Here is a 26,210-nt window from a genome sequence, read left to right as displayed (position 1 = left end):
TTTTTACACATTTGATGAACAGGAAGCATTGTGCCTCATTTCTTTGCATGTTATATGTATTTGTTGTTTAAATAGACCATTTTTGAGACCATGTACACATTGCAAGTTCACGGACAGAGCATGTACACTTTGCAAGTTTCAGTTTGTGTCATTGAAAGCCGAAGAGAAATCTCAACACAAAACTGAACACGCGGGTAATGTAACAGCACACAAAAACGGTTGGTCAGAAATGGAATGTTTCAAATTCACAGACAGGTTTACTGTCCGCCATCTAGAAACCCTGATCTTGACCACTGGAAACTACAGGTTGAGTACCCCTTGTCTGCCTTAGGACGAAGGACTTGCGTCCATAGTGACGTCACTAATGACATCAAAAGAAGGGAAATATATTCAGAAGGCTGTGAGTTCACATATATGATCTAGAGTGGTATATTTCTAGATCGTTTTCTCAGTTTTGGGCTAATTCTTTTGGATAATTGATTAATGACTTGAAACATCTCTTTCGGCTGTTTTCCCCTGGCAGTCCAGGGTTTTTAATGACCCATTGGCGTGACGCCCATAAGGTCAAACTGTTAGGGGCTGAGGTCTTTCTCCGTAGAGGATGGTGCAGTTCAAGGTGTGGGGTTCTGGACTTTACACCTCTGGTCGGCTTCCTTACATACTTGACGGTTTCTGCACACGTGAGCTCTACTCGCTGCAAAGTCAGCCAATGACAACACCGAACAACCAGCCGATGACAATAGACAGCACATTTCACTGTCAGACTGAAAAAAAAAATTGGACAGCCAGCCAGTGAAAATACACAACACATGCCAGCCAATGACAGTACACATTTCACTATCAGACAGTGAGACAATTGGACAGCCAGCCAATGAAAATGCACAACACATTTCACTGTCAGCCAGTGCAGAAACAGACAATCAATAAAATCTTTAAAAAAAATTATTATAAAAAAAAAACCCCACCTCGTTTCATCGTGAGCCAGTGAGAAACAGTGTGTGATATTTTGAAGTGTTCTCTGTACATGCCCATGTGTTACTCAGGAAAATTGTAATATTCATGTAGTTGTATAACCTGTTTTAGTGCACTACAAGTTCATTGTCAAAGAGTTTGCTTAATCAAGTTCCTAATGCTGTCATATGCATGACTGTGCGTGTGTTACATATCAGATGCTGGACAGAGTAAAAGAATGAATATAAACAAGTATGTTTGTGAGAAAGTGCACACTGTTGGCTGATAAAAGAAAAAAGAAAATAGTGAGCCATACCCACCCACAACCACTAATACCAGAAACTGCCTTGTTACAGCAGATGTAAGCATTCTGCAAACCACTCACTGGACCTTCAGTAAAAAAACAAAACAAAAAAAACAACCATCCTTACTTTACATAAAATCATGCTCATAGGCAAACTGTGCACATACATTCCTACCACTTACATGACAGGCTTCTGGGGCAATGCGTTCTCATTTCTATTCATGGCCCCGGGAGTTACAACAGAACAATTTAGCAAAATATGTATATATATATTTCAAGGAGTCAAGTGTGACATGAATAAAACTACCACCTGCAAATAAAAAGGGACCAAGCAATGCACCTTTTCCCTCAACATGTACTTCACATCCAATTCAGAACTGACAGTGTCCAATACACAGTTTGAAAAAGCTAATTTGATGTAACGGGACTGTTGAAAATATTAGTGTCAATAAATGCTAACACCGACAAATTACCAATTTAGAAAAAAAGATTATCATCTTCAAAAAAAAAAAGGAGAAAAAAAACAATTTCTGCATCAGAATTTGCAGACACGCATACTGGACAGTTTAAATACAAAATGTAGGAATGGTTGTTCCTCCCCAGTTGATTTTTTTCTTTTCTGATTTTAACTGCAAATAAGAACTCCACATCCATTCAGCATTCTATTTATTTTTCTCACATGGTTCAGACAAAACTGCAGTTTGAATGAAAACATATCATAGGTGATGGGGCCTAACAAAGTCAGCAATGCACATATCAACTGAAATTTAACATGAATTACATGGCATAACAAATTCTAAAAATCCCGAGCGTGAACATCTTGCAGAAAAAGTGGGTTAGCAAAAAAATCCTCCCTCATTAAAGTACTACTTTGCCAAATATTGATGAACTTGTAACCCATGATGATGTGCTATCATGCACAATCCAACTACTTGTGTAAGACAGTTCACGAGCCGCCGACCTATTGGTCCACTTCTGAATGCACAAGCAATTCACATCAGAGATACTGCACACAAAGCAAGTCATTTTAGAAACTACACCAGAGCTGTTTAAACCCCAAAAATCCATTCTTATAAATTCTCAATGCATCATGTCTTTTTTTGTCATCCTCCTCAGCATTTTATCATAAGATGCAACCAAGAAAATGTAGGCGCAACCATGTATACAATCTTATGAAATCACAAACATGGGTAGTGCTTTTGGTGACAGGCACTGTGTGTCGAGTGGGCTATACGCAACAAGATGCATTTTCATATATTAAAACCTCAATGCCAAACTGCACACAAAAATTCATTTTCAGACTGACCATTTTGTATGCTACTTTCTTGTTAGGAAAGCAGATACTTTTTTCCTCCCAAAATAATTACCCTGACCTTGTGTATAAAGACTTATTAGATCAGTTATGTGCCCTGGAGCCAGTTGCATTGCTCGGACGGAAGAGCCTAGTATGGTCATAACCCGCTACTAACTGTGTGTAGTATGGAAATGACCAATGGCGTAGTTTGGTCAATGTAGGCATTTAGTCATGTGTAACTGTCAAAAAGTTAGAACCAAGCAATGCAACTGGCTCCTGGAAACCAAGAAGAGACCACCACAGTACAGTGCTTTCATTTCCAATTATGAAGGAAACTCAAAAACCAAATTAGTTTTTTTTTACTGAAGTGATGTTGCCCACATGGTTGCCACCATACTGTTGTTCTTCAGCAGAGTATTTTTACTGGTTATTTTGTGGCACCAAGGCTGGATCAGTATGGTTAGTACCTCTGCGTCATGCTGCAAATACAGCTGTCTGAGAAACCACTCACCAGTGCAAATTTGTTTCTTAGTATTAATGCGCAAAGTGGACCAAGCGTCTGGATATTAACATGAAGAAATACCTAAACTGGACATGAACAGCCTCGTCACTGTATGGAAACTAGGCATCAATATAGGGCAATAGAAACATAGTCACTGCAAGAAACAGGTTGGTCATATAAAAGAATGAAGTCAAACATTTTATTCCAAATCTTGGTCATCAACGCTTGTGATGATCAAGTTACTGTCAGGATACCCCAATCCTAGATACTGCAGTGAATCCATTAAAATTTTCAAAAATAGTATTGGTTACTAGAATGTACAACAAAAGTTCAGAAATACCTGATGATAAAAATCTTCAGGAACCAAGTATGTACAATAAATGCAAAGGTGGTATCAATTAAGCTTCATATAGCACAGAACGATGACAAAAAACAAAACTGCCAAAATTCAGCATTTCGTTCAGCACACATGCCCAACCACCTCCTTATATAACATTTCTATGCACAGATAATGTACACGACCAGTCTAATGTGCTAAATATGGGGCTTCCCACATACAAGATCGAACTTTTTAAAAACTCAACCAAACACAAAAGTCAAATGAAAATGTGTCTGTTACACTGCAGGGAAAAAAAAAAAAAAAAAAAAAAAAAAATCCTGGGTGTCAATGTTAAATTTTCATCACTTTTTGTTTTTGTCCTTTTTTTTTTTAATTGCAGTTTTAAAATACATTAAGCTCTTACATGAACGTGACTGGTCAAGGTTGGTTTGTCTGGGTTTTTTTAATTCAGATATCAAGAAGTTTTCCACACCTTAAAAAGGTCAAACACATTTCCAACTGTTCTGATATCCAGTTTTCCATGACAATGAACCCTGACAAAAACACTGGACGTTCTCCAAGAGAGAGGCAAACAGTTCTGGATCCTTCCTTTCCTAGAGAACTTGATACAGTCCAGTGGTGAGGCCACTAGCAGTGCTGGTCTAGGAACACAGACGGATGACCTTGTTAGTGACGATGAGGAAATCTTCATCCTGCAGTTCCCGCAGAGCGTCATCGAACATTTCCTTGCTGATGGGCTGTGAACACACAATCAACACCTCCACATCATGATCCCTGTCATCTAACATTCTTAGAACTTAAATACATTCCTGTCAGAACTGTACTTTCTATTCACTGTACTTACGATTTCTCTTGCTGATAAGCTGTGAACACAATCCATACCTCAACATCACGATCCCTGTCATATAACATTCTTAGAACTTAAATAGATTCCTGTCAGAACTGTACTTTCTATTCACTGTACTTAGATTTCTCTTGCTGATAAGCTGTGAACACACAACCAACACCTCCACATCATGATCCCTGTCATTTAACATTCTCAGTACTTCAGATTCCTCTCAAAACTCTACTTCCCATTAACTATTACTTAAGATTTCTTTCCAAATTCCTCATGATATTCTCCATTTTTATTCTCTGTACACAGTCCTAATCCGCACATGTTTGTTATTTCAACAGTTGATTTTCTCTCTCCCACTTTTACAACTCAATTCTCTGTACTTACACTATCCTAATCACCAATGAACTCTACATTCCATTCACTATTCAGACAGGTGAATTTCTCTCTGGACTAAACTTTCTACTCTCTGCTTTTGACACAAAAATGTTCCAACTCTACGCACTTCTACAGTTGGATTTCTCTCAGCAGAAATATGCCATTACTTTTGATTGCCTGTATGTACATGTTAAGATTTCTCTCTGAACAGTTCCTATTCTTTAATCTATTCTCAATACTTACATAGATTTCTCCCTGAACTTAACAATCTATTCTTTGTATGTACACAGCTGTATTTCTCAACAATCCATCAGAGTACTCACAATCTGATTTTTCTCTGAACTCTACAATCTATTCTTTGTATTTATACAATCTATTATTGGTATGCACCCAGTTGGATTTCTCAAATATAAGTACTCACATAGACTGCTCTCTGAACTCATCTATTCTTAGTACATACAGTTTGATTTATTATCTTAGTATATACACAGCTGGATTTCTCTACAATCAGTATTCAGTCGGGGTATCTTAGTATATACACAGCTGGATTTCTCTACAATCAGTATTCAGTCGGATTTCTCTCTAACTTGACAATTCTGAACTTGACTATTGTTAGTACATACTCAGGTGGATTTCTTAGTACATAAATGGACTTCTCGACTAATAGTACTCACAGAGTTGTATTTCTAAGCTCTACAATCTATTCTTAGTCTTTCTACAATCTATTATAGGTGTCACCACTGGATCTCAACAAAATCAGTACTCACATAGTCGGACTTCTCTCTAAACTCCTCATACAGCTTCTGGTACTTGAGGGTGGGGATCTTGCCCTTCTCCTGAATGGTGGACTTGAGGGCCGACGCCACCTCTGCCTTGCGTTTGCGAGCCGCCCCACTGATGCCTGTGGTGAGGATGGTGATGTCGATCTTGCCAGTGGAGGGGTCTACTGCTGCCTGTTTCAGAGCCTCTTTGTACAGCCTGCACACAGCGTCAACCACTGTCGTGACCAAGCATATAAATAATGCTGAAAGTTGGAAGATTTTTAGGTCAGAACAAACAAAAAAAGTATTTAAAAAAGAAAAAAGAAATTCATAATCATAATAATAAAAGGAAATTTTCTATCTAAAATTGCGTTTAAATAACATACTTACCGTGACCCAACTAGTGCAGACTCCGGCAGGGGTCTGACATTCCTGTCCTGTGCAAACTACTATCCGCCTATGTGGAGAAAACGAAAGTACTACGACCGATAACCTCCCGGAAGTAGGTAACCTCCCCTTTGTCCCCCTGGCTAGCGCCCTCTTTTTCCGGCAGCCATCATGACTCCTGTTCCTGTGCTCTCCATACAGCTAAGGTTTTTTTTTCGTATTTTCTATCTGTCGATTCTCTGGCGTTCTTGTTTTTTGTCAAATTATGTCTCCAACCAGGTCAAATAATTATGTTGCTTGATTGGGCAATCGCGCTAAAATTAGGCGCGAAGGATCAATTCTACCCTCCTCACCTACGGAAGACAGCAACAGAAATGTACCACCTTTTGATGCAAACCACGATCTGCTTCCCTTGGTATCCAAACTGATCCATACCCTCCCTTCCACAGTGACAGAAAGCGCCCCTCTTTCTACACTAAAATGTACACACTCAAACACACTCTACCAACACTCACAAACAGCACCAGTGCACACAGAATGCACCACCAATGACACAAACAGCATCAACACACTAACTGATAAAACCACACCAACACACACACATGAACTGCCACAACATGCTCACACAAACCGCACCAATATGCACACAAAATGCACCAACAAACTTACTGCAGAAACCACACCAACACACACTAACTGCACCAATACAAACTGCACTAACATGCACACAAACTGCACAAACCACACCAACACACGCACAAACTGTACGAACATGTACACAAACTACACACACACACTGCACAAACCAAACCAACATACTCACACACACAAACTGCACCAACATGCACACAGAAAAACCCCACCAACACACAAACAGCACAAACCACAGTGACACCAACATGCACACACACAAACCACACCAACATGCACACACACAAAACCCACACCAACACACACACACAAACCACACCAACACACACACAAACTGCAGAGATCCACACCCCCCACTCACCTGCGAGCCTCCTCCACGTCAGCAACATCCACCTCCTCGGACAGACGCATGCGAGCGTGCGCTTCAGACAGCCGGATGAGCGACTCCAGCTGACGCGGGTAGGCAGACACCTGTCCTCTGGAGCTGCCCACCTGCCTCATCTCCACATAGGCCTGGATCAGTGCCTGGCCTGCCTCCTCACTGATGGTGGGGTGCACAAACGTTTTGGAGTAGGTCAGGTACTCCCTCAGAATGTTCATGTCCTGAAAAAAGGAAATTTTCTTCCTAAAATTACGTTTAAGTAACATACACAAACGTTTTGGAGTAGGTCAGGTACTCCCTCAGAATGTTCATGTCCTGAAAGAAGGAAATTTTCTTCCTAAAATTATGTTTAAGTAACATACATACTGTGACCCACTAGTGCAGACTCTGGCAGGGGTCTGATTCCTGTCCTGTGCAAACTACTAATCCGCCTATGTGGAGAAAACTAAAGTAGCTACGGCCGTTAACCTCCCGTAGCAGGTTACCTCCCCATTGCATCCCTGACTAGTGCCCTTTTTTTCTGGCTGCCATCTTGACTCCTTAATATTAATTTGATTTTTTGTTGTTGTTGTAGATCAGGTAATCCCTCAGAATGGCCACTTACTCCCCTCAGAAAGGTCGTGTCCTGAGGAGAAAATTCTGTTTTAATTTTTTTTAATATAGGTCAGGTACTCCCTCATAATGGTCATGTCCTGAGGAGAAAATTTTGTTTTCATATTTTTAATACAGGTCAGGTAAACCCTCAGAATGGTATTTATTTTATCCATTTTATTATTATTATTATTTTTTTATTTTTTTTTTTTTTAGATCAGGTAATCCCTTAGAATGGTCACGTCCTGAAAAAAGTTTTTTTTGTTTTTTATTTTTATGTAGGTCAGGTAATCCTTCATACTGGCCATGTCCCGAGAAGAAAATCTGTTGGTTTTTTTTATGAGGGTCAGGTAATCCCTCATGATGGTCATGTCCTGATTAAAACTTGTGGATTTTATTTTCTGCATTATAGGTCAAGGTCAGGTCAGGTTTTCTCTCAGAATGGTCATATCCCAAGAAGAATTTTTTTTTTTTTTTTTTTTTTTAAATAGGTCAGGCAATTCTTCATGATGGTAATGACCCAATTTAAACTTTGGAATTTTGCTTCATTTTATCTGTTTGGGTCAGGTAATCCCTCAGTCATGTCCTAATTAAAACTTTGGGATTTTATCATTTCATATCATAGGTCAAGTAATCCTCAGAACTGTCATGTCCTGAGAAGAAAATTTCGTTGTTCATTCATGTCGGTTAGGCAATTCTTCATAATTAATACGTAGAGATTTTATTTTTCATATAGGTCAGGTAATAATTCCAGGTAATCAAACAGAATAGTCATGTCCTGAGACAGAGAGAAAAAAAATTACCCACCTTATTTCTTTTTCTTTTTAAATGAAGATAACGTTTTATCTCAAGAATGGCTGTGTCTGGTGGGTGGGTGGGTGGGGTGTGCTCATGAACTTTTCACAATGTCAGCACTCTTTCTACCATCTTGGTCATCAGCTTGGAACAAAGTGCCCTTCACAATCCGTCATGTGGATTCCCCAGTTCAGTTCTTTTTTTTCTCTTTTTAAAAAAAAAATAAATCTCTCTCAAAACACACCCATTCTGATCTGCCTACCATTTTACTAACTGACCTGCTTCTTGGAACTTCTGCTGGTTGAGTGAGGGCACGTGGATGTTCACATGCTTTTTCGCCTAATGTGTACTTCAAGCACATATGAGAAATGGAAAAATCCTCACTGTTAACTCCATGAGCTCGCTGCCTGCAAATGATTAACTCACTCAGTACAGCCAGTCCTCTCTTCTCTACACAGACCCTTCAGATGTCCAGTGGGTGTCTGAATGACCCAACCTTTAGCTTCTGTCATCAGAATTGTGGTATTCTTTGTCAACATTCACCTCTTCAGTATAAGAGCTTTCCGCTTGCAATATTTTGATGATGGTAATTGGCGTGAAACGCTGTTAACGTCGTCTCTTTTGCCGTTCTATGGAGAGAGTTAACTCCATGAGCTCAATGCCTGCAAATGGTCAAAAGTCTATCCGTATCATTTTTGTTATAAAAATTTTTTTGCATGTGCGATGGAAGATGGCTGCCAGAAACAGAGGATGCTGCTCAAGCATACATAAGGGAGGTAATACAGTAAGGGAAATCACTTGCTGCAGCTACTAAAAATTTCTTGGCTTGGGCTGACAAGGAGTTTGCGATAGTTGGTCACCGTAAGCATATGTAAATATTTATTCAAAAACAAAATAATAATAACTTCCATGCTTAGCAAAAGAAGTTCCTGTTTGAACCAAAAATGATAAAAATGACTGCTCTTGTTGTTGTGTCAGAATATCATATCAAAGTGCCAAGTTTAGAGAATAAAATTAAAAAAATATAAACAGTAAATGTAGTTTGCATATAATTTGGCTTCTTTTTTTAACATTTTTTTGTGCCCATCCCAGAGGTGCAATATTGTTTTAAACAAGATGACTGGAAAGAACTGAATTTTTCCTATTTTTATGCCTAATTTGGTGTCAACTGACAAAGTATTTGCAGATGTTCAAGTTTACCACGGACACACACACACGCACACACACAGACAACCGAACACCGGGTTAAAACATAAGACTCACTTTGTTAACACAAGTGAGTCAAAAAAAAAATAAATAAATAAATAAATAAAAATAAAAAACTGACCACGTTGGCATCCTCCTCCTCCTGTGCCCCCTGGAAGTAAAGGGAGACAAGGTGAGACGCCAAGCGGCGGTCATACATCTCGTCCTGAGGGTCCAGCATCAGGAAAATCAGGTCAAACCTGAAACACATTCAGCATTCCGCTGTCATGTAGGAAGATGTCTGTTGTCTGTATACAATCCTAGATTTCTCTGACAATGATTACACTTACAGAAGAGACTTGCCTATTTTTCACAGAGAAATCTCAAAATCATAAATATGATTTTTTTTTTTTTTTAAAGAAGAAAATAAACTATCAAATTCTGCTTAAAATCCAGTCCACTTAAAAGAACTAAATAATAATAAAAATTTATTCTCACAGACTGGCAGATTATCAAATCCAAAATTAAAAACTATCTGACGGCAGACAAGTAGATTAGAAAAAGGAAAATATGCACAACATTACATCTGAACACAAATTCCCTTTTTTTTTTTCCTTTTCACATGCACAGGGGGTGAAGACCTCACCTGGAGAGCAGTGTGTGTGGAAGCTGGATGTTCTCTGTGATGGTTTTGTTCTTGTTCCACTGGGACTCCACAGGGTTAGCTGCCGCCAGAATGGACGTCCTAGCATTCAGCGAACAGATGATGCCTGCCTTGGCAATGGACAGGGTCTGCTGCTCCTGTGGAATCATCAATAGGCAAATACATTAGAAAGTGAAATGCGTGTGAAAGTGAAATGCGTGTGAAAGTAAAATGAGTGGAGAGGTGGCCTAGTGATAAGTCCACCAAGGAAGCGAGAGAATCTGGGTGAACATGACTGAATCCCACACTCGGCCAAATTTTCTCCCACTCCACTACACTTAAGTTCTGGACTGTATGCTCATCATTCAGATTACACAATAAACTGATGTCCACAGCGCATGTTAAAGAATACATGGCAACAAAACGTTTGTCTATCCTGAGCAAAATTCTGTATAAAAATCCACTATAGCAAGGTATTCTCCCCAAGTACAGCAGCCCAAATTCACAGCTAATTCTAGAAGCTTAACTCTCCATCCACGTATGCAGGACTGACTGATCATGTCTGTGACTGCTTGCATGCTATGTGTGCAAGATGTGTGAAAGAATTGTAGGTCACTGTCCGGAGAAATGACACATCTCCTTGAACGAATAGGAAATTTTCTTCCTAAAATAACGTTTAAGTAACATACTTACTGTGACCCACTAGTGCCAATTCCGGCAGGGGTCTGACATTCCTCTCCTGTGCAAACTACTATCCGCCCATGCAGAGAAAACTAAAGAAGCTACGGCCGATAACCTCCCGAAGTAGGTAACCTCCCCTTTGCCCCCCTGACTTGCACCCTCTTTTTATACTGTCATGAAAAAAGCATTCACAGAATAACCACAGAAACTAACTGATAATCTTCTATCTGGGTCACTGGGTTCCAAATCTTCACATTAATAGGATTTTCATCATCAATGTTCACGTCACCAAAACACACAAAAAAAAAGAAAACAAAAGAAAATCCCATTCACTAACTCTTCCTTCCCCCAAGAGCCTGTACTGCCTTGTTACAAGCAAACCAATCTATGGGATATGCAGAAAAGCGTCTTACCATCACTTCATGAAGAACAGATCGGGTCGAATCGTTCATCTTGTCAAACTCGTCAATGCAGCATATACCATTGTCACTAAGGACCAATGCTCCACTGAAAAACAATTTAGACAAGACTATCACAAATTATCCCATGTGACATCACATTAAAAGCAGCTACTAAATGAATACTTCAAATCCTACCAGTAATCAACCCCTGACAAAAGCAAGCTTCCACATCAAGTTTGAGCTAAAAAGCTTTGTTCGGGTCAACAAAACTGGAAATATCTACTCACACACATGCCATCTTTAAGCAGAATCCTTGAAACAAGGACCTCAAGAAAAGAAAAAAAAAATTCTCCCTAAAATTACATTTAATCAAACAGGCCTACTGTGACCCACCAGTGCAGACATCAACGCAAGTCTGATTTCAGTCCCAAGCAAAAAAACTCAGGCAGCTGGGGCTAGTGACCTCCCTAATAAAATTTCACATTTCTAGTAACTGTCTTTTCTGATGCCCTTAAGATGAATAAAAAATGCCTAACAACCTGGTTTCCACAGCTCTGCCAACTTTAATAGGTGTGGTTGCCATAGCTACTTTTGTTTTCTCCGTATAGGCGGATAGTAGTTTGCACAGGACAGGAATGTCAGACCCCTGCTGGAGTCTGCACTAGTGGGTCATGGTTAACTCTCTCCATACGAACGGCGAAACAGACGACGTTAACAGCGTTTCATCCCAATTACCATCATCAAAATATTGCAAGCGGAACGCTCTTATACTGAAAGAGGTGAATGTTGACAAAGAATACTACAGTTCTGACGACGGAAGCTAAAGGTTGGGTCATTCAGACACACACTGGACATCTGAGGGGTCTGTGTAGAGGAGAAGAGAGGACTGGCCATACTGAGTGAGTTAAGTATGTGTAATTAAATCAGGGACATGGAATGAGCAGTGAAAGAGTAATGCCACTGAAACAATGGAGATAATGGGGCCCCACCAAAAAAGAAGCAAAAAAAAAAAAGCAACTCACGTCTGCAGCACCAGCTGTCGTGTCTCGGGGTCCTTGGTGACGTAGGCAGTGAGACCAACAGCGCTGGAACCCTTCCCCGAGGTGTACTGACCGCGGGGCACCAGGTTGTGCACATACTGCAGGAGCTGTGACTTGCTGGTGCCCGGGTCACCACACAGCAACAGGTTCAGCTCTGACCTGTACACAAAGCAACAACACTGCTTTCACCATGCTGTCTGCTTTGTCCCGGTCAAGAATGAATACTGCCCGGACTTTTAATATGCTTTGAATTTGTACAGCACTTTCAGCCATTGCAAAATTTACCGTTCTCAGTGGGAACAGAACACATGCTTACACCCTGAAGTTCACTGCTGGTTATACACATTTAAACCTGTTTGAAGTTGGAAAGGACATGACAGAAGTTGTAAAATCTAGCCTGTAAAGCTCTTTCCCCTCTCTATCAGTTCCCATCACAGATGACTCGCATATATTGTCTAAAAACAGCCAAAAGTTTACTTCATGGCACAGATATTATCTCCCATATCCACTGTTCATGAAACTAAGTATCTACTACAGAGCTCTGAACAAGAATATCTCCCATATCCACAGCTGAAAAGAAGAAACTGGCCAACAAACAGCAAGCCGCCTACCTGAACTTCCCACGACCAGTATCAGAGAAGTCTTTCCTGGTGCCTCCGAACAGCTGAAGCAGAATGCCTTTCTTGATGTCGTCGTTCTCATAAATGGATGGGGCTGAAAAACAAACCACAGTTGCTGTCAACAACACATAGTTCTTTGGGTCAAGGGGCTGACACAGAAGAGGGCATGTGGCTGGGAACAAAACTGCAAGCCTAGAAGCTGAAAGCTGTACACAAGCTGAGGTTCTCACTAACACTGGCTACCACTTGCACAGTTTGCAACCCAGCTTAGATTCAAACAATGAAATCATTTACTAGTTCATCACAAATGTCTTAACATAATAGTATTGATTCATATCCTCACAAATGTCTAACATAATAGTATTGATTCTTATCCTAATTCTTTCAAAATTTTGTTCCAGTTAGCTAATGCATTGGCTGAAGTTGAGCTTACACAATTCTGTTTTTTCATTTAACATTCAAATATAGTGCAACGGTTTAACAAGCCCATGTTTAAAAAAAAAAAGGTCTTTAAATAAAATTTTAAAAAAAGTTTTCTTACAAATATAAGAGGTTTCAAAATTGCAGAAAAAAGGTACACCACTTACCAATTGCCCTGGCCAAGCGTTCATATATGTCAGACTTCTTTGAAAGATTTTTCACCATGTCTATTTTCTCCTGTGTCAGGGTGGCTGGTTTGCTGTAGACAGAGAAACACCCAAGATCAGTGGATGAACACAACAATTTCAATGTTCCATAAACACATAAAGCTGTAACTTGACACCCTTCTGTTGGTTTTAACTCCGTCTCCAAATGCTTTCAGTACAACACTGTCTAGTGTGGTCCAGTCAAGCATTAAAAATGTCTTTAAATCATGACACCATTAAATATTTTCACATTTTCCCACAACTGACAAATACTTTTACTTTTTCACCGAAGTAAACATAAAGCAAAAGGGAAATGCACATTTTCCAAATTATCTACAAACATTTTAATGATCCAAATTAAAAAATAAATTCACAGGATTAACCACTGTTCTCTACATTTTTTTTATGTTCATTTCTTTAAGTTGTGTACAAACTGACATTTCTTATAAGCCTCTGAAAAATAATCCTTACTTAAGTTGCTGCTACGTAAGTTCTGATGACATCTGTTAACTCTTTCATTCCTGCAGCATGGTTTTCCAGTTTACAGGAATTTTACCCTTCATTCCTGGAGGCCAGAAAACCATGCAGCAGAGAATTCCCCCTTTCCTTCCTGCAGCCTGGGAAATCGGTTCTCATTGTAAGCGCTTTGAACTTCCCACGAGTCGCGTCATCAGTGTGCATCATCTATCCTTGACTGGGTCACTAGCGGGGCAGTGTTTATGTGTAGAATGGATGCCAGACACCCCCTTCCCCCTCCCTAGGCTGTGGGAAAGTGGGTGCCACTACATCCTTGTCAATGTGCTGTGTAGACACACAGCACACGGACCCAGAAAAATGGAATGTGTAGAAAGTTCGGACTGTGACCAGTTTTCTGATGATGAGTTTTTCAACGCTCTATCAGATGATGATTTCAATCTGTTTCAACTGAATGATGAGGAGACAGTACAATTTGCTGTTGCTACAGAAGCACAGATAGCGGGTGATGAAAAGTTAAAAAAAAAAAAAAAAGTAACAAGTGTGAAAATTGTGGTGTCTATTTGCTATTTGCGCAGTTTACCTTTGTGTGGCATATTACGTGATGACTGTGACACCAACATGCCTATTTGTTTCTGAACAGTTTTTGTTCAAGAACTGAGCAGATAATGATCTGATTCTGACTCAGTTACTGCTAGTGTAATGAAAGGCATGTATTCTCTTTGAGACCCAAGTTTGAATCATTCATGCGATAAGGACAATAGCAGTGACAATTAAAACAGTTTTCATGAATATGACTAGCAGTGTGGCACTGAGATACATATGAGGCACTACTCAGTGAGTACCTGCATGATGTGCATACTCTGCAAGCAAAACACTGTCCTGCATGCGATGCATACTTGTAAGCATTGTGTTTAACCCCAAAGTCACCCGTTTTACACTGGAGTGTCACCATATTGAGTCAACAGGGTCACACACAACTTCTCACATCAATTCTGTACACAACAGTATACAACAATCTTAGTGTACTGTAATGAGCCACAACGCCGTAAGTCTCTGAAATAAGTACCCTGCTTGATACTCTTCTCTAAATCCAGAAATGAAGGGAATATACATATGGTAGGAATCTGGGAACAAGGGGGATTAATGGTTTATAGAAAAACAAGAACAAAAGAGTTAAGGAAAATGTTCAAGTCCTTAGAACAGCTGAAACATTTTAAAAGGTTTGACACAGGAAAATATTTGTAGTTCAGAAAGAACCATCTGAAGCTGTTTAAAAATATGAATGCTAAATGATTCAAGAGGATAACAACACATTTAAAAAAAATCCCTTATCCACTTCTGATGGCAGAATCCGGCACTGGACTTCTGATTCAGTGTTGACCGGTGATCAGGGTTCGAGGCCCTGTTTCAGCATGGTGTTGTGATTGTGTAAGACACTTTACTCCCATTTATCTCAATCCACCCAGATTTTAAAGTATATGACTGATAGGGAAAAGTTTAATCAGTGAAAGGAGAGGAACAGGCCCCACCCTCCAATGTAGAACCCTAGACACCGTGGATATGAATTCACTGCTCTGTTGACTGTAAAAGGTAATGGTACTTTAAACTACTACTTTAACCACACAAACTCTCCACCTACCCCTCGTCGTTTCCAGAATCTGCCTCCTTCAGACGTTTGGCGTCCATTTTCCGGAAGTGCACGACGTCAATGTGAGTTTTGTAGACGGACTTGACATTCCTCATGCGAGGGTTGACGCGGAGAGGCACAGCACGGTAGATACCAGTGACAGTGACCCGGTCTCCTGGCTGCACCGTATCCACCAGGTCGTTGTGGGCGTACACTATCACAGTGTGGGGGGTCTGACCGGCTGGCATATCCTCTATTCAGGGAAAGATTTATAAAGTCCATGAAAATGGTGGCTTCCATCAATCTTACAGAAAATTAATCTACTTAAGCAGAAATCTTTTCCCTAAATCCAGAGTGGAGTGATGGCCTAGAGGTAACGCGTCTGCCTAGGAAGCGAGAGAATCTGAGCACGCTGGTTCGAATCACGTCTCAACCGCCAATATTTTCTCCCCCTCCACAAGACCTTGAGTGGTGGTCTGGACGCTAGTCATTCGGATGAGACGATAAAACGAGGTCCCGTGTGCAGCATGCACTAAGTGCACGTAAAAGAACCCACGGCAACAAAAGGGCTGTTCCTGGCAAAATTTTGTAGAAAAATCCACTTTGATAGGAAAAAAAAAAAAAAAAAACTGCATGCAGGAAAAAATACAAAAAAATGGGTGGCGTTGTATGTAGCGATGCGCTCTCCCTGGGGAGAGCAGCCCCAATTTCACTCAGAGAAATCTGCTGTGATAAAAAGAAATACAAATACAAATAAAATTCCATTTTTATTTCAACACACTGCGACCCACCAGTGCAGACACCAGCTGAGGTCCAATACCCATCCTGTGAATACCGGTCCATCACAGGAGATAAAAGTGAAAGTAGCCATAACTAGTAACCTCCTTTACGTTTTGATACCTGCCATCTGCTTGTGCGTGAGGTGCCCTCTTTCAAGACATGATATAAAAAGCAAGAGAAACAAAATATCAAGGGAAATCCACGAAGGTGGGGAGGATGGAAGAATGTTCGTGGGTCACACGAAAAGCATATAAAAACTGAACATTATTTTAGGAGAAAAACTTCCTTTCAATTAAACACAATGACCACTTTCTGTAACAGTATATTTCCAAATGTTTACATTAATGTTTCTCAGCTATGTTCACAATCATTTAACTTTTCTTTACGCTGAAAACACATTACCAGGATCTCAAATCCTACCAAATCAATTTTTTCGACGAGCTGTGACTGCCAAATAAACATCTATGTTACAGTTCGCCAGCATGCATACACATTTACCAGTCTACGTCAAATCATAACTCAAAATATTATATATATATATATATCTCTATATATATTGGGTGATGGCCTTGAGGTAACGTGTCCGCCTAGGAAGTGAGAAAATCTGAGCGCGCTGGTTCGAATTACGGCTCAGCCGCCAATACTTTCTCCCCCTCCACTAGACCTTGAGTGGTGGTCTGGACGCTAGTAATTCGGATGAGACGATAAACCGAAGTCCCGTGTGCAGCATGCACTTAGTGCACGTAAAAGAACCCACGGCAGCAAAAGGGTTGTTCCTGGCAAAATTCTGTAGAAAAATCCACTTTGATAGAAAAAACAAATAAAACTGCACGCAGGAAAAAAAAAAGGGTGGTGCTGTAGTGTAGCGACGCGCTCTCCCTGGGGAGAGCGGCCCAAATTTCACACACAGAAATCTGTTGTGATAAAGTGAAATACATATATATAAAAATAAATAAATGAAATACAAAACCTATTTGTGGAATGGACTGTTGGTGTTTTGGGTACAACAAAAGCAATGCGAAGACAAGCAGAGCACTGATCAGCAACGCACACTCAACAAACTCCGCAAGTTTACCTGGCGACTCCTGCAGTTTGACCATCTGTTTGTCGGAGAAGTGGGAGCGGTTGTGCACCAGGGCATAGGAATGGTTGGTATTGCAGTTTGTACACAGGGTGGGCTCTGCGATGCGGCCTCGGTCAATCTCCACAGACGTGGTGTTGCCACACACGTAGCACTTGAAGAATGCCTCCCTCATTTCTGGGATCAGTGAAGAAGTCCGGATGACCATTCCTCCGATGGTGATCAGCTTGTCGATGTCTGCACACAGTGCAGGGGGGAATGAAATAATCAGTATAAACAATTCTAGATAAGGCAAGCAAATACGATTTTTTTTTCCTAGAGCGGAGTCTGCACTAGTGGTCACGGTAAAGTATGTTTTCACTACACATACTTACCGTGACCCACTAGTGCAGACTCCGGCACGGATTCCAATTCCTGTCCTGTGCAAACTATTATCCGCCAATGAAGAGAAAACGAAAGCAGCTCTGGCCGATAGCCTCCCAGAAGTAGGTTACCTCCCCTCTGTATCCCTGACTAGCTTCCTCTTTTGACATATTACAAAAATACATCAGCAAAATTCTTCACATTATCAATAGGACAGGTTTTCTATCAAAATGATTCATGGACAGTTTTGGCTACCAAAGCTTATTACTATGCACAAGTTTGACATGAACTAAATATGTAAAACTAAGAAACTACAAACCGAAGAATTCACCCTGAATTTTCAGTGAACCACGGTGAACCATGGTGAAATGAATGAAAGAAAAAAAAAAGCAAAAAAAAAAAAGCTGTCGGTGCAACAGAGAAAAAAACATTGAAGCTTTTCTGTGAAAAGTTTAGAAGATGCACTGTACACCTACTACTCAAACGTAAGCATTGTTTACTTCTGATCAAAATAAAACATCAGCAAACGTTTCATGAAAAAAAAATGATAGAAGCCTCTTAAAAATAACTGAAAAATAATCCACAATTTCAGCATTTCCTCATAAAAAATCAGTTCAAATGTAGACTTTAACGTCTGCTTCAAACACTGAAAATTTCACTGTACATTTTCAAATGCTCGTCAACAGATAATGTGAAATAGAAAATAGATGAATAACCCATACACCCTTCCTAAATTACTTAGTACAAGTCTTTCCAATGAATCATCATGTGAAAGAAAATCATTTATGTACAAGAATTGTATGTCAAGACACCACAGCTCAAAAGTCTGTAGACTGAAAGTCTAAAACAGGAACTAGTACTTCAATAATGAAAAAAACAAACAAAAACACATGCATGCACACACTCTAGCACACACACCGCAACATCCAACACCTGGTGCCCAGGTAAACACCATTACACCTTACCTTCAGGGTTGAGGGACCTCATGTTGGACGTCTTGTCCACGTTGAACGGTCGCACCTGGATCTGGAACTCCAGTGTGGCCTCAGGGAACCGATCGAAGAACATCTGGTTGACGGCCATGTCAAGGGTGGGAACCACCTCCTGGGGGTAGCTGATCAACTGACGGTATAGGTCTTCGTCAAACGCCTTCAGGTGCTTGCAGTTGACGTTTAGGAACGGTTCACCTATGGCGTTGATCTGCATGCAAGAGAATTGTTAAGTGTTGTGTTCCATAAAGATGAATGGCACAACTGCATTGTGAAGCTGAGAGGAGGGAAATGGAAATGGCACAAGATAGATAAATGGCTCAACTGCATTGTGAAACAGAGGGAAACAGTAATGGCACAACAAAGATAAATGGCACAACTGCCTTGTGAAAAGAGAGAAGGGAAATGGTCATGGCAATGTTCAATAAACATGTGACTTATGGCCTTCAAACAATGACATAAATAAGCCAGATTAAAGCAACTGAGAAATGAAAGAAATCTACAGTTTACATTACTACAACCTTCAGCCAGTCTTGGACAGTTTAATATATCTAACACATAAGAGGCATAGTTAATCTACACCGTGAACAAATTATCGAAACAATAGAATGAGCAGTCATAATAAAGGCAATAGTAATATCAGCATTTATGGGACAATTTTCAAGCCACAATAAACACTGTTAATTCCAAATTCATACATATCTCAAACCAGAGAAGAAAGCCACAACATTTAACCTCACCTCATCTAGACGCTGGATGTAGTAAGGCTCTCGAATATCCATGCCGTCAAACTGCTCATCGTCGTCCATAGTTTTCTCAACGAAGCGGGAGATGAAGCGAATGAACTTCTCCTTGCACTGGTTCACCACCACATCTGTCCCCCAAATCACCAGCTGGGTACTGGCTGGGGCGTCTGTGGCTGGTTCACTCACCGCCGTTGTCGGCTCCTGCATGTTACAATTCAGTTTTATTCAAAACCTCTTGTGGCACATAGAATGCATCACGTATGTGCATAGTCACTGATGACGTCATCACACAAAAGGAAATAACTCTGGAAGGCTGAATATTCAGTGTTTTCCTGGAGTGGTGTATCTCAAGACCATTTTCTCACTTTTAGGCTTAGTGTTATGGATAATGTTATATGACTTGAAACGGCACATTCTACTGTCCACCCCCACCTCCCCTCCCCCGCACTGAGAAGTTAACCTCCATCTGATGATATCTATGAAGGAACTCAGAAACATATATCCAGCAACTTTACTCTCAAGTTGGTGGGAGGGGGGAAAAAAGATTAATGAGAGAGAGAGAGAATGAATCAAGTATCCACAGGTAAAATATGAGACTCAGCCTTCACAGCTTACATGGATTTCCTATTAACAAAATGGAAAATGGGGTGTGGTGAGAATATAAATAAAAATTATTTTTGTACACATCAAATTAATATGAAAAAAAATTAATGCAATTTCAAAAGGCCTAGAAATGTAGCAAGGGTAAGAAATTTACAGTAAGAATTTCACACATAATGTTCAAAATCTCTCTCTCCCCCCCACACCCCACTTACAGTATTGTGCAGGACACCAGAAATACAGACCGCTAACCTACTCCAAACAAAGAGAAGCTACTAAAAAAATTTTTTTTTTTTTTTTTTTTTTTTTTTTTTATAAATCACTGCTTGCACATTTCCACCCACTGCAACACTTCACGTACTGAAGATGGTTCGGAGCTGCCCAGGGCCACAGTGCGCATCTTGCGGTCACTGTGAACATCGGGCCGAGGTCGGATGGGGGTGGAGCCGATGCCGGGGGTCTGGGGTGTTCCCACGCTGCGCTGCTCTGGGGTCCCATACTTCAGAGGGGAGCTCAGGTCACTGCCCCCTGCAAATCAGCACAATGTTCGCTACCATTACAGGGAGATTCATAAATTAATTTTTGTTGTATTCTATCCATATCTCAGTTAAGAATGAAGGACACCCCATTTCTACGCTGTCATCCCCTCCTTGAAGCCAGAGCTTTTAGCATTTTAAAATTACTACCAACAGACCTCTTGCATTTTGTTCTATATTGATCAGCAACAACAGCAGAACTAATAATCTTGACTGCAATCTGTACAAACTACATTCATTCCTCCAGTATCCCTTCCAAATACTGCTTCAGGAATTCTGAGTGACACCAGTACAAAGCAGATTACAAACCATTCTAATGACTGCCAGCGTTGGCATTGAAGAAAATAACCCTTCAAGACTGATAACAAGTCAGAACTGCAAGTCCGTCAATTTTAATAACTATACACAATTTGTTTCAATTCAATAAATCACACCAGCACTGTCAGGAACAGAAGACAAAACAGGTTACTTGTTAGCGTTCAACACACGCACACTCACCTCGTGGACTAGAGAAGAGCGACTCCTCTCCCGCCTGACCACTGGGAGGTGAAGAGGGCAAAGGCTGAAGGTCACTGCTACTGCCGGGGGATCCTGCCACACGTCTTCGCTTCTGTGAGGGTGAAGGGGAGGGCAGTTCTTCTGCCAGAGAGCGGCGAGACTTACGTCCACTCTGTCTCCCAGAAGGAGCTGCAATTGAACCAGTTGTTCATTATCATTTTAACCGTTTTACATTATGCTTGATTAAAAGACTGATTCAAATAAAAAGCTTCCTTGGGGTATTACTGATAAAAAATTTTAAAACAAAGAAATGTATGCCCCTGTCCCCTATCCACCATTCATATGGTAAATTTTAATACTTACGCGTTGCAGCACTTTTTGATGTCGGTGTCGAATTAGGAGTTCGTGCTGCACACAAAACATTCATTCTTGGTGGTTGTTTTTTTGTTTCCTGTTATAGCTTCACATTTCACACATATGACATATAACCCAAGACATACAATTAATTATAAGACCACAGACACTAAACAGACACCTTCCACACTTTTATAATACGAACCAATACAGACCATAGACACTGCTAGAACAGACCATGAATCAAGAGCAAAATATATACATGAACATAACTTGAACACTCAAAACTAACTGGAAGCGCAAACCAAAATGGGCAATACATCCTGATTTCTCAATTTCCCTTTCAAACACTCAAGGCACTTAGATCTTTACAGAATCAAGTTAAAACTAAAACTATAGCTTTTTTCAAAAGCTTTGTCTTTTTCACAAAGTTTTAGCATGGCTGTCACCAGATTTGTAAACGACTCGCATCTCTGGCATAGCCTGAATTGCACAGCAAAAGGTGGAACATCACATGATCTGTGCAAGTGATTACGTTACAACTGATGTACGTAAGTTCCTTACGAGTTCTTGGTCCTGTCGACCGCTGAGCAGCACCATTCTGATCTGGTGGACTGGCTTCCTGACCCCTCCTACGGCCTGACCTCCTTGGGGTGGACTCCGGGGATGACATTCTGCTAAACAGAGAAATGTACCTGTATAGCTGTAGCCATAATTTTGACACCAGTAGCACTAATATCAGCAATGAATTCCAAGTGGTCATTACATCAATGACCTGTTTTATCTAATGACAATTTCAGTCCACACAATTTTTTTTTTTACCGCTCTATTTGCTGATCTTTTTTTTTCTTTTGCTTTACGGGTCCATCCACCTTTGCCTCTGACCCATTCAGCCATTGGGAGTTTGCAATCTTGGCTGGCTTCCGTGCCATACTGATGCAGAAAAAACACAGAAAACCTAACAGTTTTTCCTCCACATTACATGTGGACGCATCCTCAAATACTGTTTTAGTTAAATCCCTTTCTTTCTAAGTTTTTTTCATATGTACATACTAGTTTACTACATATAAACATAAAAAAAACCTTTATCTGCTTTAACTCACACGGGACGACAAGTTTTCTCCCTTGCTTTTCCCCAGACGGCCCATTTGTAAGGGTTTAGAAAAAAATTACAAAAAATACAAAATACAGAATAAGAAATGAAACTTTCAAAACTGATTATGTGTTGGGCTATTACATATAAAAAAAAAAGATCAAATTTCTGATCTTTTAAAAAAAATAGTTTTGCCATTGTGTATAAAATAATGCCAATTTTTCACCCCGAATCACCATAGTCCATACCCATGCTCTCTTTCTGCACTTAATTCACTTTCTCTTTCGTCATCATCCACCTCTTCAATGTCCGACCCTTCAGTTTGTAGCATTTCAAGTACTTCAGCAACACTAAAACATCGTTGTTGCTGCCTTGTTCGCTCCACATTTTGAGAGGAACCCGCTTTGCTAACAGGCTGGCACGCAAGCAGACGACCGGTCAGTGACTTTGTCAGCATGTGTGCGAGATGGGACACACATGACAGACTGGGCAATCATACCATTCGGCTGTGGAGTGACCCAGAATAGCGCACTCTGCTTGGCTAATCACAAATCATGTGTACAGTGCGTGATGGATTTTTTTTTTTTTGGATAATGCTCTTCCATTCCATCGTCCAAAACCAAATACATTTGATGTAGAAATGCTCACGCATTCCGTCATCCGGGAAGAGTTAATAAAAACAAAGTTTGATGACATAGTAATACCATGGTGCAGGTCAACATTTATCTTCCAGTCATGTTATATCCCTGTATGTCTAGGCCATGAACAACGAACGTTGGCAATATCAACATTTCTTCCCCTCCGCACCCTGATGCAAAGACTTCACATTTCAAGGGGAAAATTTTTTTATATTGTCCGAAAATGAAAAGAAAACCCATGTAGACCCGAAAATGAAATGAAAACTGATGTAGATCAATGTTCCTGCCTCAAAACATTTCTTGGTATGTGGTTTCATGAACTGTATCTTCCTAATCTTGCAATCAACTGTGATCTTTGTCGTCCTGTTATACTACAGTTCAGTCAAAATGTTACTGGAATCTAGGCTGTCCTGGAGATATGATCATGATGAGCTCCAGAAGTTTACACAAATTGCAGCAGTCGTCTTAGCAGACAGGAGTTTGTCACTTGCCTCAAGTCAAAGTTTAATACAGGAGAAATTTTCCAAGCACCAGTCAACAGAAGTTTCACCTGTATATGTACACATTACGCACATAAACAACCACAATCTTCTGTCCAGTTGGGGCAAAGGACTCTACTCTGTCATTAAGTCCTGACTGCTTTTGATCTTGACATTTGGTAGGCTAACTGTGGAATAAAGTGCACTATGGCAATTTTGATAAATGCATATCATATAGAATTTTTCAGAAAAAACAACAACTGTAGTTTACGCTGCATATCATCAACGTAAAATCGCAAACTGCATGCCTTATTCCATCCCTTCATTAAATAAAACGGGCAAAACTGTCGTTGCGTGTCAGAGTATGGGGTAAAATCATAGAAAGCACACATTCAGCATGTCTGTTAAAACATTATAAAATTAAAATAATACTCCACAACTATTCGTGACTGGTGGTGGTGCTGGTAACGGACGATACTAGCAGAATACGCGCGCGTATGAGGCCAAGGGAAACTGCGGGAGACAAACTGAAACTTAAGGGGTGTGGAATGAGCAAGTAATTTTACCCATTATCATGCCAGTGTCACAAAACAGAAGAAAAGTCGAAAACACAAATCGGTAATATTAAACAGGATATGTTTAAAATAAAATAATAATAAATTTTTTTTTTTTTTTAAAGAAAAAAAAAAAGAATCAGCATTTTGATTCACTTTAGCTTGGCGTGGTAAGTCGTAAATGTTTCGTTTTGGTTGGGCGACAAATGCCAAATCAGTAAACATCTCACAAAAATCAATCCTAACCCTGACCAACAAACCTTTCACAATTCCCATGCTCTCTTTCTCAGCTTTTATTATCTCTGAAGATGTTCCTTCACTCACATCCTTTACCTAAGTGACTTGGTTCCGAAATGTGCACCGACATCGGACACCTAGCGTGAACTTACGCAAAAGTAAGCTTTCATTATCACATTATACATGAGAAATAATAACCTCCAACACCGTATGTTTTAATTTATAACAGTGTGAAATGACACTTACTTCAATGTGTTTTTTGTTTTCCTTTTCCCTTTTGCTTAAATCCACACACACTTCCCTCCAGCTGCCGCGGTATTTTTTCGCGCGAATTTAGTCACGTGATCAGCATGTCATCAACACTGAGTGACCATATCTGCTGTTCGTTGTTGTTTTTTTGCCTCCTTCAGTCATATGCTCAGTTATGAATAAAAAGCATTAATTTTATATTTTGCAATACATATCATTGGTAGAATTAAATATTGTATTTTTGTGCAGAAATAGGTCACTTCCTTTACCCCCTTCCCTCCTCTCGCCAGGCGACTTTTTACAGAAACAAGTAAAGAAAGTCCTGAACCCAGGTTTGACATGACATCGCGTCACTTTCCCTTCATCCACTCCTTCACACACAGACGTGTGTGTGTTTGTCATGTACAAATGTTAATTGGTGTATAAGTCAACTTATGTATTCAAAGTTCTGAATTCGTGAATTCTTAATGATGCATCAGTTGTGTGTGTGTTCAGATGTACCGGCAAAAGAAAATAATCATCCCTTCCCGTCCCTTCCATCAATCTCTTCCTTCCTGTCTGTATTAAATCTTATTTATTATCAGCACTGATTTTAATTATATGTGTGTGTTTTTATTTTGTTGCTCTCCTACACTGCATGTGTGGGTGGGTGGGTAAGCTTGTGTAAATTAATACATATGTGTACATGAGTGTATGCGTGTTCGGGAGTGGGTGTGAATGCACGCGTGTACATGCGTGTATGTGCAAGTTTGTGTAAATAAATACATATGTATACATAATTATATTTGCATGTTTATACTGTATATGTGTGCACATGTGAAAGAACCCAGACCTGACTATTTGCAGGGCAAATGTGTTTTTATCATATCATACAAATCACACACACACACACACACTGAACATTCACAAAACCAGTCAAGTAATTTCTGATTTACTTTATTACTCTGAAAAGTATTAACAAAATTGATGAAATCAAAAACACAGTCAGGCATGAGTTACATCAATTTAACTAATCCTTTCTGAACTAATGACAATAAAACCAGAAAAAGCAAATCTTTTCATAAATGCTAACAATATCAGTACTTCTTACTGAACATTGGAAGGGACATGTAACTGATGATGAAGTAGGAGTAGTGAGTGCCTGCATGCACGTGTGCGTGCATGTGTGTGTGTATATTTTATTTCACTCCTGGTAAATGAGTGTGAAACACCATCACATGAAAGTTTCTGTGCAAACGTCAGGGTCACAAAGGGGACTGCAAACATCTAACAAGGAACACAAAAAATGACAAGTATACCTTTTATAAATTAATAGCATATTCTATAAAATGATGGTCAGCAAATCCAAACACAGATAACTAATGTAAGGGAAAAGTAATAATAAAAAATATATATATATATGTATAAGAACAAAACTGTCTTTAACTAATAAACCCTTAATGTTGATGCTAATGAACAAAAGTAACAGCAAACAAAAAACAATTTGCGGCACCACAATATACCACATGCAATGTACTCAAGTTTTCAACTAACAATGTTCTC

The 26,210-nt window shown here is 39.9% G+C and overlaps 1 protein-coding gene across 2 annotated transcripts; it reads right to left on the bottom strand.

The window, feature by feature from the left end:
• LOC143300770 (DNA replication licensing factor mcm4-like) lies at positions 1-24,762 on the bottom strand. Of its 2 annotated transcripts, none has more exons than XM_076614697.1 (18): positions 24,666-24,762; positions 21,983-22,092; positions 21,428-21,472; positions 21,065-21,253; positions 20,392-20,558; positions 19,425-19,631; positions 18,661-18,895; positions 17,327-17,569; positions 15,484-15,724; positions 13,329-13,420; positions 12,733-12,835; positions 12,104-12,280; positions 11,094-11,187; positions 10,003-10,157; positions 9,499-9,616; positions 6,765-7,006; positions 5,372-5,582; positions 1-4,128 (listed from the first exon to the last, which is right to left on the bottom strand). In XM_076614697.1, exons 2-18 carry the CDS (start codon positions 22,089-22,091, stop codon positions 4,033-4,035), a joined length of 2,724 nt encoding a protein of 907 aa, XP_076470812.1. In that variant the 5' UTR covers position 22,092; positions 24,666-24,762; the 3' UTR covers positions 1-4,032. The 2 variants fall into 2 exon arrangements, with proteins under 2 accessions (XP_076470812.1, XP_076470813.1); XM_076614698.1 differs by having other exon boundaries at positions 21,983-22,095; positions 24,666-24,743.
• Between the last annotated feature and the right edge of the window lie 1,448 nt (positions 24,763-26,210).

The sequence above is a fragment of the Babylonia areolata genome, chromosome 26, assembly GCF_041734735.1.
Source record: "Babylonia areolata isolate BAREFJ2019XMU chromosome 26, ASM4173473v1, whole genome shotgun sequence".
Lineage (NCBI taxonomy): Eukaryota > Metazoa > Mollusca > Gastropoda > Neogastropoda > Buccinidae > Babylonia > Babylonia areolata.
This window is presented reverse-complemented; position numbering and strand designations above follow the sequence as displayed.